This window comes from Lethenteron reissneri, chromosome 63 (genome assembly GCF_015708825.2).
Source record: "Lethenteron reissneri isolate LAM-NWPU_2019-01 chromosome 63, ASM1570882v1, whole genome shotgun sequence".
In the NCBI taxonomy this organism is placed as follows: Eukaryota; Metazoa; Chordata; class Hyperoartia; order Petromyzontiformes; family Petromyzontidae; genus Lethenteron; species Lethenteron reissneri.
Window position 1 is genome coordinate 419,298 of NC_083841.1, and position 13,974 is coordinate 433,271.

At 51.0% G+C, this 13,974-nt stretch overlaps 1 protein-coding gene across 1 annotated transcript in view; it reads left to right on the top strand.

Annotated features, from left to right (window-relative positions):
- The window catches only part of LOC133358790 (fatty acid desaturase 6-like), a 23,958-nt gene extending 11,546 nt beyond the window's left edge, over nucleotides 1-12,412 (top strand). Inside the window, exons 3-7 of the mRNA XM_061577239.1 lie at nucleotides 4,031-4,241; nucleotides 7,953-8,133; nucleotides 9,232-9,428; nucleotides 9,656-9,835; nucleotides 10,322-12,412. Of these exons, the coding sequence (XP_061433223.1) occupies nucleotides 4,031-4,241; nucleotides 7,953-8,133; nucleotides 9,232-9,428; nucleotides 9,656-9,835; nucleotides 10,322-10,471 (919 nt within the window). The 3' untranslated portion in view covers nucleotides 10,472-12,412. The remainder of the gene's footprint in view (nucleotides 1-4,030; nucleotides 4,242-7,952; nucleotides 8,134-9,231; nucleotides 9,429-9,655; nucleotides 9,836-10,321) is intronic.
- Nucleotides 12,413-13,974: the final 1,562 nt, after the last annotated feature.

Here is a 13,974-nt window from a genome sequence, read left to right on the forward strand (position 1 = left end):
CTCCCCTCTTCACCGCCCCCCCCCTCTTGACCTGCCCCCCCCCTCTTGACCTGCCCCCCCTCCCTCTTCACCTGCCCCCGCTCCCCCCAATCCTGCCACCGCTCCCCCCGCTCCCCCCACTCGGGCCCATTGGCCCCCCACCCACGTGGTCTTCTTCCGTGGTGCCGACGGCCAGAGCGGTGTCCCAGCAGCGAGCCTCCGTGAGTGGCGGGCGGGGTGAATGGAGCGGTCAGCCGCTATCCCGTCTCTTTGTATGCTTGCGTGGCGAGATGAGCAGTGCGTTATATCATTTAATTCTGGGGGAGCGTTTTAAAACAAACTTAAACTAAGCTTTTTATTTTACCAGGTAAGGTCCACTGAGCTATATAGTTTTTTTTTCAGAAGCGACCTGGCCATAAATGATAGTCAACGAAGTGGCTTATCCGTGTAAATGTATAGCAGCCAGATACTCTAAAACGCACGTTGATTTTAAATGTGGAGTGAAAAACTGGAGGGCCCGGAGAAAAATCCACGTGACCACGGGGAGAGAGACACACAAACTACAAATATACAGGAGGCGTCAGGGTCTGGATATAACCTACGACCTCCTGTATACCAGGCGAGGTAGTTAACATCTCCTAAACACCGCAATACATCAGCTGCCGTAGCAATAGGTTATTCCGTAGTCATCCAAGTATACAACACTTGGTAAAGTAGCCACGTGGTCGGAGAACGAAGAAATGACGACGGGCAGCGACGCAGCCAGGACCCAGGACTCCAAACAGCACCGAACCTCTGGTTCGGTCCCCCTTATATCTGCCCCGGCGCGGCCAAGCTGCACCTCTGGTCATGGTCACGCCCCCTTCCAGAACCCTCGAGCCGGTTCCTGGAGCTTCTCGACTGACTCCGCCTTTCACCTTTACCCCAGATACGCCCCCCTTATAATAAGGCGTTACGTAGTGCATCCATAACCTCAATTACCACTCCAGGCAGACAGGTGTCACCCTGTCATTACACACGTACGGTGAACCCTATGAATAAAATAATAAACAACACCCCCCGAGCCTCATGTCCTAGTCGGGTTAAGGTAAGGCGCTGACTTCCCATTGTCAAGCTGTCACATGGAGCGGTGGACGTGTCTAGCACGCAATATGATTGGGGGGGGGGTGTGAAACACTCGAATTGTATTGGTGCAGATATTTATTTAGAAAAGCCCTCGAAAAAGTGAGACGTAATTGAGAGGATCTGATGGGGGAGAGCCTTTATGGGAAACGAAAGCAATTGGTGTAGGAGAGGAGAAGGGTTGAGAGAGAAGGCCCAGGAAGAGGATAGGAAGGGCTCGCGAGGAGAGCTCGGAGCCCTTGGTTGGAGTAGCTCCCTGAACACTGCGTGTGCTCCTCACTGCGCGAGTTTACGGCAAATAAAACAGCCCTTACAAGACTTAGCTCGCCTGCGTCTTCTTTCAGGGATATATATGGAGTGGATATATACGTGTCTCTTATTATCCACAGAATGCAGGAAATAGAAAATAGTCAGAATGGTGATGCTTGCAGGCGTTACGGTGAGCTTTGCTGTGTAATCTGCCGTTGGCTAATCCCATGCATCTTCACGTATTTTAATTGACCATGTAATGTGGTTGGTTAAACCTGTTGCTCTCAACACCTGACCTTATTGCTGCATCGGTCTGTCTTAGTGTCGGTTTACATATCTGGGAGCGGTAGTGTAATGGTTAGCGCGCTACGCTACGAACCCAGCGACCAACATCCCCGAGGTCGATTCAGCCTCAAATGAGTACCTGGTACAGTGTGTGAACATCGCCACTGGGGTGACAAAGGCGGCCTATGCCTGATGCCAGCCAACTACCCTCATGTGTGTCGTTCCGTCTTTCATAGGTGCTACTCGCTAACAACACTTGCTCCTTACAATCTGTTTAGGCTTTACGGGGGTCTTTGTGTTTGTATGTACGTATATACAGCACCTGTCCGGACATTCATGACTTTATTATTGGGGGTAATTGTGTCTCGTGTCAGATTACCCACTGCATGAGTCACCTTTCATCCGTGCCGTTCGTATTTCGTAACGGATGCGAGAGTGGCACCACTTTGTCCTCGCTGGCTTGGCTCGTCAGCATCGTCTCCCTCTTCTTCTTCCGCCACGTCAGAGCCACAGTTAAAGTCCTCGCATAACCAGCGACACCGTCAACGATTGAGAACTGCCTCGGCGATTTCAGCGATGCCACAGCGAATTGTCAGGGTCCTCTGGCTGTGGCTATCATCTCACAGGAGGTCGTGAGTTCGATCCCGATCCCGACCCTGACGCGTGCTCTATATTTGGAGTCTACGGTGTCTCTCCATGGTCGCGTGGATTTTTCTCCAGACCCATCGGTTTTTACCTCCACATTTAGAATCAACGTCATGCGTTTAGAGTATTTGGCTGCTATAAACTTACCCAAGATAAGCCACTTTTTGGAGCTATCATTTGTGATAGCCAGGTCACTTATGAATAAATAGCTACATTGCTCAGTGAGCCTTACCTGGTCAAATAAAAAGTTTATAGTTTAGTTTTAGTGCCTGCTCAGCGGTCTGCACCTGGCATCAGCCCAAACCACCTGGTCCAATTATTTTCTTTGTTCAGATGGATAATTCATTTACTCCGCACAATTTTCAGGTGTGGTCCCAATTCATTTAGATTCATGGAACATGTTCTCTACATTTTGAGTGTTCTTCATCGTCCACTCGTTACACGCACAGCCCCAGTATCGGCACATGGCTTTTATACCGGCTCGCCCATTTGTCACCATATCCGACATTTCGCCTCACATTCTGGGAGCTTCCCCGGGAACTCAGACTTAAATACTTGTTTATTTTGTTTATATTTTTTGTGACTTGCTTAGCTCTTTCTCTATTTTGCACTCCTGTCGTGTGTTTTGTATTGTTTGTAACTTGCTGACCCTTCCAACTGGACATCTGTGAAAAGGAGCTTTATGGCTCATTGGACTCTTCCAGTACAAATCAAGATGATGATTCAGAGCTCAGTTCGTGATGAATCTCCCAGTGATGTGACCCCCAAGGCTCTGCCTAACCTCGTTCCCCTCCTCTACCCCAGCCATGTTCTCAAGTTATTTTATACAGCAGCAGGCGTCAGGGTCGGCATCGAACCCACGACCTCCTGCATACCAGGCGAGGTAGTTAACGTTTCGCCACCGTGACGCCCACTGGCTGGTATATGGGCGCTCGCCATTCAAGACTACCTCCCCACTCGGTTACTAAAGCCACAGTGCACAGAGGGAGAGAGATCACATGTCCACGCGGTAGTCAGGCATCTGTCAAACGTTGTGTGCCAATGTGTTTTGTATTAGTGAGGCATCTGTTACATGGTGATAATAATACTTTTTATATAGCGTCATTCATGCCAATAGCATCCCACAATGCTGTTCATGAATTATATATGTCAGGGCCAAATCGCATATAGAGCCACTACTACCAAGCAAATGCAAACCCTACTACTACTGCCAAGCAAAATAAAAAAACGAATAAACAAATTAAGAAATGTCACCAAAGCAAAAAGCACATACAACAACAAAGTTGTCACAACACGTTGGGTATTCATACGCTTTGTGTTTGTAAGGCATCTGTTTGTGCGATGCAGAAATGCCAACTAGACCATCGACCACACAGTAGTGAACCACTGTCCAGCTCTCTGTGAGTCAACGCTTTCTCTAAGTTTTTGAATCTCCCTGCGAGTCTACGTGACTCTATTTGAGACTACACAGCAGTGAACCATTGTGAATTCTTCAAATTTCAACAGATGTATTGAAGTAATCCACCGCACAATTAACTGAAGACATTAATTGGCTAACTCACCTGGACACGGACATATAAGTTGCTATTCATCGAGCCATACATAAGGGCAATACCTGTGTTCATTTTCTTACTGAATATTGTTTGTGTCGCTGCTTGACCGGAGTAGATATCACATGCCTAGTAGCCACAGTTATAGTGAGAGAGGGATACCGATAGGAGCAGTGAGACACATATACTCATGACCACAGCGAGAGAGTTCTGTGTGCGAGTGACGGGGTGGCCTCTCCCGCAGGCCTCGTGCTGGTGTCGCTGGACAGCTTGGCGGCGCTGCTGCTGGGCTGCGGGTGCCTGGCAGTGACGCACGCGCTCTTCACGGTGAAGGCCACGCACCTCGCCAGCCACAACTCCCTCGCCGACTCGCGCCTCTGGAGCCGAGTGTGGTGCCTCTTCTTCATCGAGGTGAGCGCACGCAACGTGTGTGTGTGGTGGCAGCAGCCGAGCAGCTTCTGTTTGGCTGCATAGAGGGGGCTAAACGGACGTGGCACAGGCTGAAAAAGAGACGATTTTGATGCGGTACAGGAGGATGTGGAGCGAAGTGGACTTGCCGATGACTGGTACCAGTAGTGTAAAACTCGGCCTCTGTGGAGGAAGCTCGTGAAGGACGCTACTGGGCAGTTGGAGGCAGCGGCCCTCCAGCAACAACGGAGGGTGGAGTAGCGACACTCACAACAACGATCGGAGCGCCGGGCTGTTAAAATGTAGCGAGTTGGCACAGTAGGCTGCACAGGTGCTGCATCGGACAGTCATCTCGGTCAGTAAATCCATAAGACCCTAGCCGGTCCCCGTGACCTCTTTCCAGCGAGCCTTCCACACTTGACGTGACAGCCTCAAAGTGAATCTGGCCTGGCACAGGTGCTGTGGTGAGGTGACTGCCACTAAGTGGTGAATGGCGGGGGCTGTTGTTGTTGGAAGTTGGCAGGTGTGTCATGTGGTCCAGATGAGCAATCGATATTTACCTTGCAGCAGCAGGAGCTGTTCACTGCTGATGTGGTAGCTGATTGCGCTTCAGTCGATCGTTTGTATGATTGACTACAGATGACGATCAACCACACACAGGGACAAGCACATAGACAACCACATGGACGATCAACCACAGACTCTGCCTTGCAATCGACCACACAATCACCCACGTGTGACGAACTTAACTTTGCACACAACTCCCCGCACATGCAATCAATTCAGCCACACACCCGGTAAATCAACTGGACACTATCAACCATGCACTCGACCACACTATTATCCTCACACACGGTCTGTCAGGCGTGTCACCAACTCAAACCTCAACTGCTCATGTTATCAACTGCAATCACACACGCGGTCAACCGCACACACACAATCAATTAATTCGCACACGCAATCGCACACGTCATCTACCGCATACACAATCATCGCATACACGATCCACCGCACGCACAATCAACCACACAACGATTGGCCACGTGGCAGCAGCAGCAGAGTGGGTTAAACTCCAGCTCAACACGCGTTTCTCTCGTTTTCGGTTTTAACAATTAGCTCCGATGCTTGATCGTGAATCCTCCCCTTGGCCAACCATTTAGCTATTTACGTGATGCACGGCACGTTTAAATGTGCTTCTCAATGTAAATGTGTTGTTATTATTATTATGAGATACAAATACTAACACGCCAAGGTGATTTATGGACGGCAAAAGGTTTGTCTGTGATCAAAAGATCAGTGCGCCCATAATGCCTTGCATGTCGCGTGCCATCACCACACCGTGCGCACGTTGCACACAGCCTTGCTTCAGGACACCCACTCAAAGAATTCACACTTTGGCCATAATTATTTTAGACGACAGCAGCAGTAGCAGGATAACCAAGACAGCTGTATAATACCAGTTTCGCCAGTGTTAGAAATCATCAGTACAGTATAGGCATCGCTGCCTCCTGCTGCTGCCTTGCACCTCAAGGGCTCTGTGAGTTGTTTTACGTTGTTGCTGTCGTCCTTACGACACTCAATTCGTGCGAACGCCACTCACCCCGGTCTCTCCCTGGTCAAAACTATATCCGCGTACAGTCCGTTCCCCGATAACGCTGCTCGGTGTTTTCATAACGCGAATTGTATATAACGCGATAAATGTATGAGGGAATACATTTTTTACATAACGCGGATACCAATTGGAGATAACACGATTGAGTGGACGGAACCACATCGCGTGGATATGAATAAGCGGTTGTATGCGATGCATCGCATCGCGATTCAGCCAAACCCGGTGAACTCGACTGCATACGATCAACCACGTACTCGGACTCAACCGCACAATCAGCCTCATACACACGCCTTAGTCATTGTTCAGCCTGCGTACGCATCTCACGTGTTATCACGGACTGTGCTTTACCCCCTATATTATTTATTATAACGCGATTTTTCCGCAATGCGGTATTCTTCAGGAACACAACTACCGCGTTAAAGCAGAACAGACTGTAATTTCTGGCCCGCACGCACGTTTCCGTCCAACGGGCTGTTACCCGACCTCTTACGCAAACCATCGGGATCGGAGCCCCACAATCTGGTGGAGGTGTGGCAAGGGTGGCGCGTGGCACCGCCCCACCGGCACACGGGAATCTGGCAGCGAGTCCGCTTGCGCGCAGGCGCTCTGCAGCGTCATCGTGAATGAACACCGCTCCTTTATGGCTTTGGCAGGAGTCCGAGCGCTATCACTTTGTGGCCACGCGTGGGTGTACCGATGTGGCTAACTGAGGCCCCGTGTTGTTTGCAAATTGCACCCACGTGGCGGCTGGCACCGCTTCTTGTACGCGGTGCAGCGCTGTCCAGGCTTAACTTCACTTAGCTTAAAGACCTGCTACGATTGGGCACATTCCGCGTGATTTGGTCTGGAGTGTGATAGCTCAGATTTATTTTTTTACCAATAACACTCATATATTTTATAGATTCTCAAAACTATTTGCAGGAGTGTCCTACATCGGCATGTGTGGCCAATTATTTTTTTGAAGGTGGGATAGGTGGTAAGACAGAGCACCTGAAGAAACTCCGCCATGCACCAGAGGAGACAGCAATCAAGATTTGTCCCGACAGGTTCACTCACCCACTTGCTGTACCGCCATGCCCTGGTCATCTCACAGCCCCAGTGGGATTGTGAGTTTACTAGAAGTTCTTTGTGATCCATCAACCCTCAGATCCCGAAGCGCCGTGTTACCTTGGCCACCACGGTTAGCCAACCATCCCAATGCAGCACCCTCCTGAGACAGTCTTGAGGCCGGGTGAATGAACGATGTGAATGGTATTATTTTTGGAAGCCATGGAATGCCACCAGCTGCCTCGGCTGTACTGGGATATATTTAGGATTGTTAGCGTACACTTAGAGAAATCCAGGCGGAAAGGAAGACTGATGAGATTGAGTGACCGGTAGACTTTCGAGCACACAGACAGATGGATGGACAGGTGGACAGTCAGGCACACACACACACATATATATGGACAGACAGGCACACTGGCAAACAGATGGACAGATGGTGGCACAGAGACGTACAGATTAAAAGACAACCAGACACGCAGATAGATGAATGGCAGACACATTCATCAGATAGACAGACAGACAGATGGACAGCCAGATAGATGCCCAGATAGATAGATAGACAATCAAATAAGAGAACAAATAGACATAAGGACAACCAGGCATATACTTGTTGACACACATGCAATGTAATACCAATACATACGGCAGAGACAACGATCCGCCTTATAGCCTTAATGGACTTTTGGGGCAAGTGCTGTTAGCGAACACAACACGTGGGGTTGTATGGCCAGCACCACATCCGGCTGTCTTAGTCTCCCTAGTGGGAATATTTACACACTGCACCAGGTACATTTAGGGCTGAGTCGACATAGGGGAGCCTCAGGACCGGTTCAGATTATCGCCACTGGTGTTGGCCTTGAGCAGGAAACGAACTGGGGTGCCGCATTAGTAGCGCAATGCGGCTACCCACTGCGCCACCACTCCCCTTATATACACACACACACACACCCGTCACAATGCCACAATGACACAGACGTCCCGGGGTCTCCAACCAGGTCACTTACAGATGTGAGTGAGTACCCCGTGGTGTGCGTGTGTGTGTGCGTGCGTGCGAGGTGTGCGGCTGCTTCCCGGCGGACGTGGCGGTGGAGGAGCACGTGAAGGTGCACCACGCCTACACCAACGTGCTGGGCCTGGGCGACTCCTCCACGTGGCGTGCCCCCTTCCTGCCGCGCTTTGTCTACCTGTTTCTCGCGCCGCTCGCCCTGCCTTTCATCACCCCGGCCGTGACGCTGGGTACGGCACGGCACGCTGGAGGGGGGGCGTGAACTGTTATCGTTATTACCGTTGGCCTGATTTGGCTGGGCCAGTCCTGGTGTGGCTGGGACAGTCCTGGTTTCACAAAGGCTTTATCCTGGCTGGGTTTTCCCCTTGTTGTCAGAGGCCCCAATAAACCTTTCAGATGTTTCGGGTAAGCGTTCTTTGCACCTGCCGTGCATTTGCCTTTGGGGTTATGTACACTTCAGTTATTTCAACAACAAGTCGTAAATTTAAACAAAGTCCTGCCCAACCACACACGTATATCTCGTATTCAATATAAAAATGTTATCTCAAATAATTTGACGGAGTAAATTCTAGGCACGTTTTATCACATCGGTGTTTGTATCCCATTTGAAAAATATTTGAATTCATGGAGAAGTTGTTAACCACCTCAGATTTGCTGATGATTTACCATATTTTAAAAACCCTGAAACACAAATTGTTGGAAATGTTTCGTGAGTTTTTGAGTCGGGCCTGGCAAGGATTTGGCAAGGACAAAGCTCCACTACTTCTCACCCAGGAAACAGGAGAGCACGCATTTTTATACACGTCTTGACTCGTCACTCTTAACAACAAACAGTTTTATATATATTTCAGAATGCACAACTTTAAATTTTTTATAAATATGTACATGTTTTAAAAAGAATAGAAAATAAAATTTTACTCGGCCGACTAGTAGTTGGCTTTAGTCTGCCAGGAGGGGGCGATGATCGCTGCCGCGCATAATCACAAGTGAGTTTTTTGCGGTGTACATTGTAGAATTTTTCACCAGCACGCAGTGGCCTACCACTCGTTCCAAATGACATCCCTAGATCTTCACGTCCGCTGTGAAGCACAGTTCCACTGGTGATGGTGTTGATGCACCGGCAGTAATAACCGGGGCCTCCTTACGGATGCCGACCGTCGTGAACCTCTGCAACGAGTGGCAAACGACTTGCAGCTGGGCCAAGCCACCGCGTCTCCCCCTCCATCCCTGTCACCCCCCCTTCTGTCCCCCTCCCCCCCCCCCACCTCCGTCTACCCCCCCCTACTCCGTCTCCCCCCACTCCGTCCCCCTCTGGCTCCCCCCCCCAGGGCTGCTGCTGAAGCGGCCGGCGTCGTCGTGGTGCTCGTCGGTGCGAACGCTGGCGCTGTGCGCGCTGGGGCTGGGCGCTCACTTCTGCTGGCTGCGCTTTGCGTGCGGCTTCAGCTCGGCGGCCACGGCGGCAGCGTGCATGTACACGAGCCGGGCGGCCTTCGCCATCCCCTACATCCACGTCAACGTCTTCCAGGTGAGACTCACGCAGCCGCCTCCTGCTCCTCCCGCTCTGCGTAATGTCCATAAATCATCGTGATCTTCCCGTAACTCCCCGTGACCTTCCCGTAACTCTCCGTGATGTCCCTGCAGTTCCCTGCAACTCCCCGTATTTTCCCCATAACTGTCATTTCTGTCCCCGTGACGTCCCCGTGACGTCCCCGTGACGTCCCCGTGACGTCCCCCCTGCGTGCCGTCGCGCAGCACCTGGGGCTGGCGATGTTCGCTCGCGACAGCTGCCCGCGCCGGCTGGTGCAGATGGCGCACGGCGTGCTGAACCTGCACCGTGTGCCCGTGCTGGACGTGTGCTTCGGGCACTCGCTCATCAGCTGCCACGTGGAGCATCACCTCTTCCCCGCGCTCTCCGACCACATGTGCCTACAGGTGCCGCCCATGAAGGCCGCGAGCCCTCGGCAGTCCTCATTGAGCCCTGGTCGCACTGACGAGGGCTGGCCGGGGGTGCCTTTGGATACCTGAACCTAACAATGAACCGTAACGTAGCAATGTGCCCCAAACAAAATAGTGTTCGTGTCTCCTTCACGTATCTGTCTCTTCATATAAAAAAGTATATTTTACATAACCCATCGTTAACCCCGCAGACTTCTGGAAGTGTATAATTTCAGCAGCGTTCATTCATTCTCAGCAAACTCGAGACCAGTTTCGACGCACTTCAGACTTGCTTGAATCAATAGTGGTGAACTGCCAGATGTTATCAGCAAGGACGCAAATGTGGGTCCCACAAAGATGCTAATGATTATTGGTTATTTTGAGTTGTGTATTGTATTGCATAATACGTAACCCGTTGTGGTGTCTTTCTGACTTTAATAGGCGCTCGTTAACAGCGCTTGTGCCTTGGTTCTGTGCATGCAGATTAAACCGCTCGTGTCCTCGTACCTCAAGAGCTGTGGGCAGCCTTACCAGGAGGCCTCCTACTCCAACCGCCTGCGCCTCTTTGTGGAGAAGTACGACGAGTTCCTGGTTCACCTGCCGCCCGTCACCCATCTGGCCGGCCTGCAGTGAGTGCCGGCGGGGGGATCGGGGGTGGGGAGGGCGGAGGCAGGGGGGCCCGGCCCGCCGCCTCCGCTCTGTGCGGCCTCGAGCCGTGGTGCTGACCCCACGCGAGAGATGCAGGCAGCCCGGCCGGGTGGGACAGCTGGTACCGGCTCGGAGACACGTCGCGTCCGCACCGCCAACATCCCGGATTTGGAGTCTGGGTTTCAGCCACCCGCGATTTAATCTGGGTTCTTTAAAACAAAAACTAAACAAAAAATCTTTTTTTTTTAATTCCCAAATGTATTCCCTGGCAGTGTCATGTCATGAGACAAATAATCCATTTGGCATCACTCGCAGAGCACGGCGGCCCTTTGTGTTAGAGAACAGCCCGCAGAAGTGCAGCTACCTCTGATGTCCCTGCTTCAAGTGACCTCTGATCCCCACAGTAAAGGGCATCGCTTTCCCAGCCGCCCCTGCCACACAAAGCAATTTTTGTAGTGTCACAAACCGACATTTTCCATTCTCCGAGTTGGACTTTAGTCAAATTGAGTGCACGGCCGAATTTAATGTGATGGGGTTTTTGTTTTCTGCTGTAACTTGTGACCATCAGCTCACTCCCCTTGAGAACCCAGTGCCATGAAGCCTGGATTCGATTCCAAGATTCTCAGTGGTGCCAACTCAGCTCTCTGACCTCTGAGCCAGATACATGGAATCTGAAGTGGCGTGAGGATATGGTCTAGGTCCAATCCCCAATTATAGCACAAAAACCTATAACATTACATTTTGTTTGTCATGTAATGTGGCTTACTCTAGCTCTGAGAATCACAAACCGTGGTTTTAGTAACACGCAACAAATGCTTTTTTGCACAGGTTGTAAGACATGTGGCCCTATTGTCGATAAGAGGATACTGCAGTCGGCTCAGAAGTAGTTCTTTGACATCATCTTCTGTGGCCATTCTTTGACGTGAGGTGTAGTTGCACTCTACGGATGTAAAGACTCACCCGCAGGGTATAGTGAGTTGATGAGTTCCCACTATTCAGAAGAATTAAAAGCCTCTAATATCTGTCCCTCTACATAAATATATATATATATCCCCCAACAGGCACACAGCATTCTGGAACTAATTTTTTTCACCAGCATTGCTTTCATGCAAGCAAACTCTGCGTTCAACAGTCAATGTCTGGAATCAGCAGTCAGGCTTGCTCTGAGATCAACGCTGGTGAATTGGCAGATATTTATAGGCAAGAACCCTCCCTCTCTTAGCATCGCCATTGGTCGTTGCCCTTGGAGGGTTCATGTGAAAACCATCACGTGCCACATGCGGGAATCTAAACGCCTTGATTCTTACGTGGATAGACGCATCCATCGTCAATTTGAGGATCGGTATTAATCATCGAGTCGTCATGCTCCTTTTATATCGCCCTCCGTTCGAGTTACTACACCTCATGACATGGCCTGTAAAGGATATCCAAATTAAGTGACAAACCAATTGTCAAGTTTCGGATTTTTTTGCGTGCAGTCATTGGTGACCAGGCCAAGACCACCAACGCGCTGGCGCTTGATGTGACGCTTTAATCGCGGGCCGCTTAAACCCGAGATCGAACCCAGGTTCCCAGCGGTGAGATCGATGTCTCCATGTTTTGACGGAGCCATTGAGACCCCCCCCCCCCACCGACTCACCCAGACACCTCCCTAACACGCACATCTAATGCACACGCTCTGCGACCTTCGTCGGGATAATTTATCTTGTAAGCGGAAACTAAGTCTAATGATGGACTGGCTTTAAGCATTGTCTACGGTATTTTGCAGTAGGTACGGACCGAACTGTCAATCCACTGCTGGATGAGGGCAGGCCCACACCGTGCGAATCGTGGGGGATATGTGACCACAACCTCACCACGCTGGTCAGGTCGGGTCGATGAGTTTAGGGAGCATAGACACGGAAGGATAGAAGTACAGCACAACAATTATTATTTTCCCTGCACTCCCTTCTGCTGCCCAAGTGCGTGGCCCCGCAGGCGATATCGGCTGTTGTTGCTGCATGGCGGTCGCCCATCCAAGCGCCGACACGATCTGGCGCGTTCTGGGCGGCTTTGTCACATGCATTGCGTGTTGAAATGTACGTCCGCATCTTTCCCCAAAATAATTTCTGTTTGGAATAACTCCCTACGGAGCAGCTTGACGGAGCACGCTCAAAATAACTCCCACGACAGACACGGGCGTGGAGAGGCCAACATCCAGCAGTGGATTGACTATGGGCTGTGAATCGCTCTCCGACCAATCTCCAGTATTTCTCTCATCTCTTGCGAGATGCACCCCATGTGTGTACCCCCAATGCGACCTCGCAAAGCAGAGCAATCATTTGCGGAGCCCAGATGTGCAATGAGGATGAGGGATTTGCATGCACAGGGCACTTGCTTCAATGCCTTAACATCTCAAAGCGCCTTATATAACATCTCAGTGTCGAACATCCCTGCCCTCGAGGCCCTCGACGTTGGTGGGGTCTGCCACTTAGAGGGCAGTGGTACCATGTTGCTTTTCCCAATGAAGTAATTTGCAGGTAATTTTTTTATTTTATTTTAACACTCCAAATTCTGACTGACGACAGCCCACACATGGCCTTCTCATTTTCGAAGAATTATTGCGGGAACCTTGAACATCCACTGTGAAGCCAATGGCACCGCAGTCCTTTTGGTTAATGAGCCCGCAGTGTTAACCAGGGTGACCGCTGGGTTCAAGCCATGAACCTTGGCCATGTCACAGCAGACACAACCCACAACACCCCCCTCAATCTGCTGGTTGGCTGCCCAACTAGTCCCTGTGGCCTAGACGATCCGACACCAAGTAGAAGCTTCGTTAATTGGATTAAATATTTCAAATTGACTTTCTCCTGTGCTATAGTTTTCCATCTGCTGCTGCGTAGTATGAAACAAGTACGAGAGTGGCACCACGGTGACATCACCGTAGGCCTTGGTAGTCACTCGACAGCACATTTATCTCAAAAGCGAAGCTTCAAACCGACGTGGGACAGCCACTCAGTGTGTCGCTGCACGATAGCGGTTGTACGTTCTGTTGGGGTTTGTTAAACAATTGGCTTTCCTCGTGCTGCTGTCATCTACCATCGTTGCAACTCGTGGCCTTGTTCTGCTGGTTCATCTGAGCCAAGCCAGCGCGGGGTACCGGTGGTTTTTCCACTGGGGCTATTGGCCATGCCAGGCCAGAACCAAACCGTACTGCACTTGCTGTCCTCGCAAGAAGACGTCTGAATCTGGCTCAAGGCCAAGCAGCGCCCAGGGGTGATGCTGACGTTGCATTCGTTTTGCGTGACGTGGGCGAGTACTCCATGAGGAAGCGGCATCACCACGTCACCTAGGAGCGCCTCGACTCTCCGCACGTGATGTCAGTGGCACCGCTCGGCTTCTCCCGAGCTCCCACGCCGCTCTGGCTCGGCACGGCTTAAATGTGCAGTGGAATAGAGCGATCGGCTCGTAGAGCAAGTGCTCTCCAGCCGCACTCTTCGCTTGGGCTC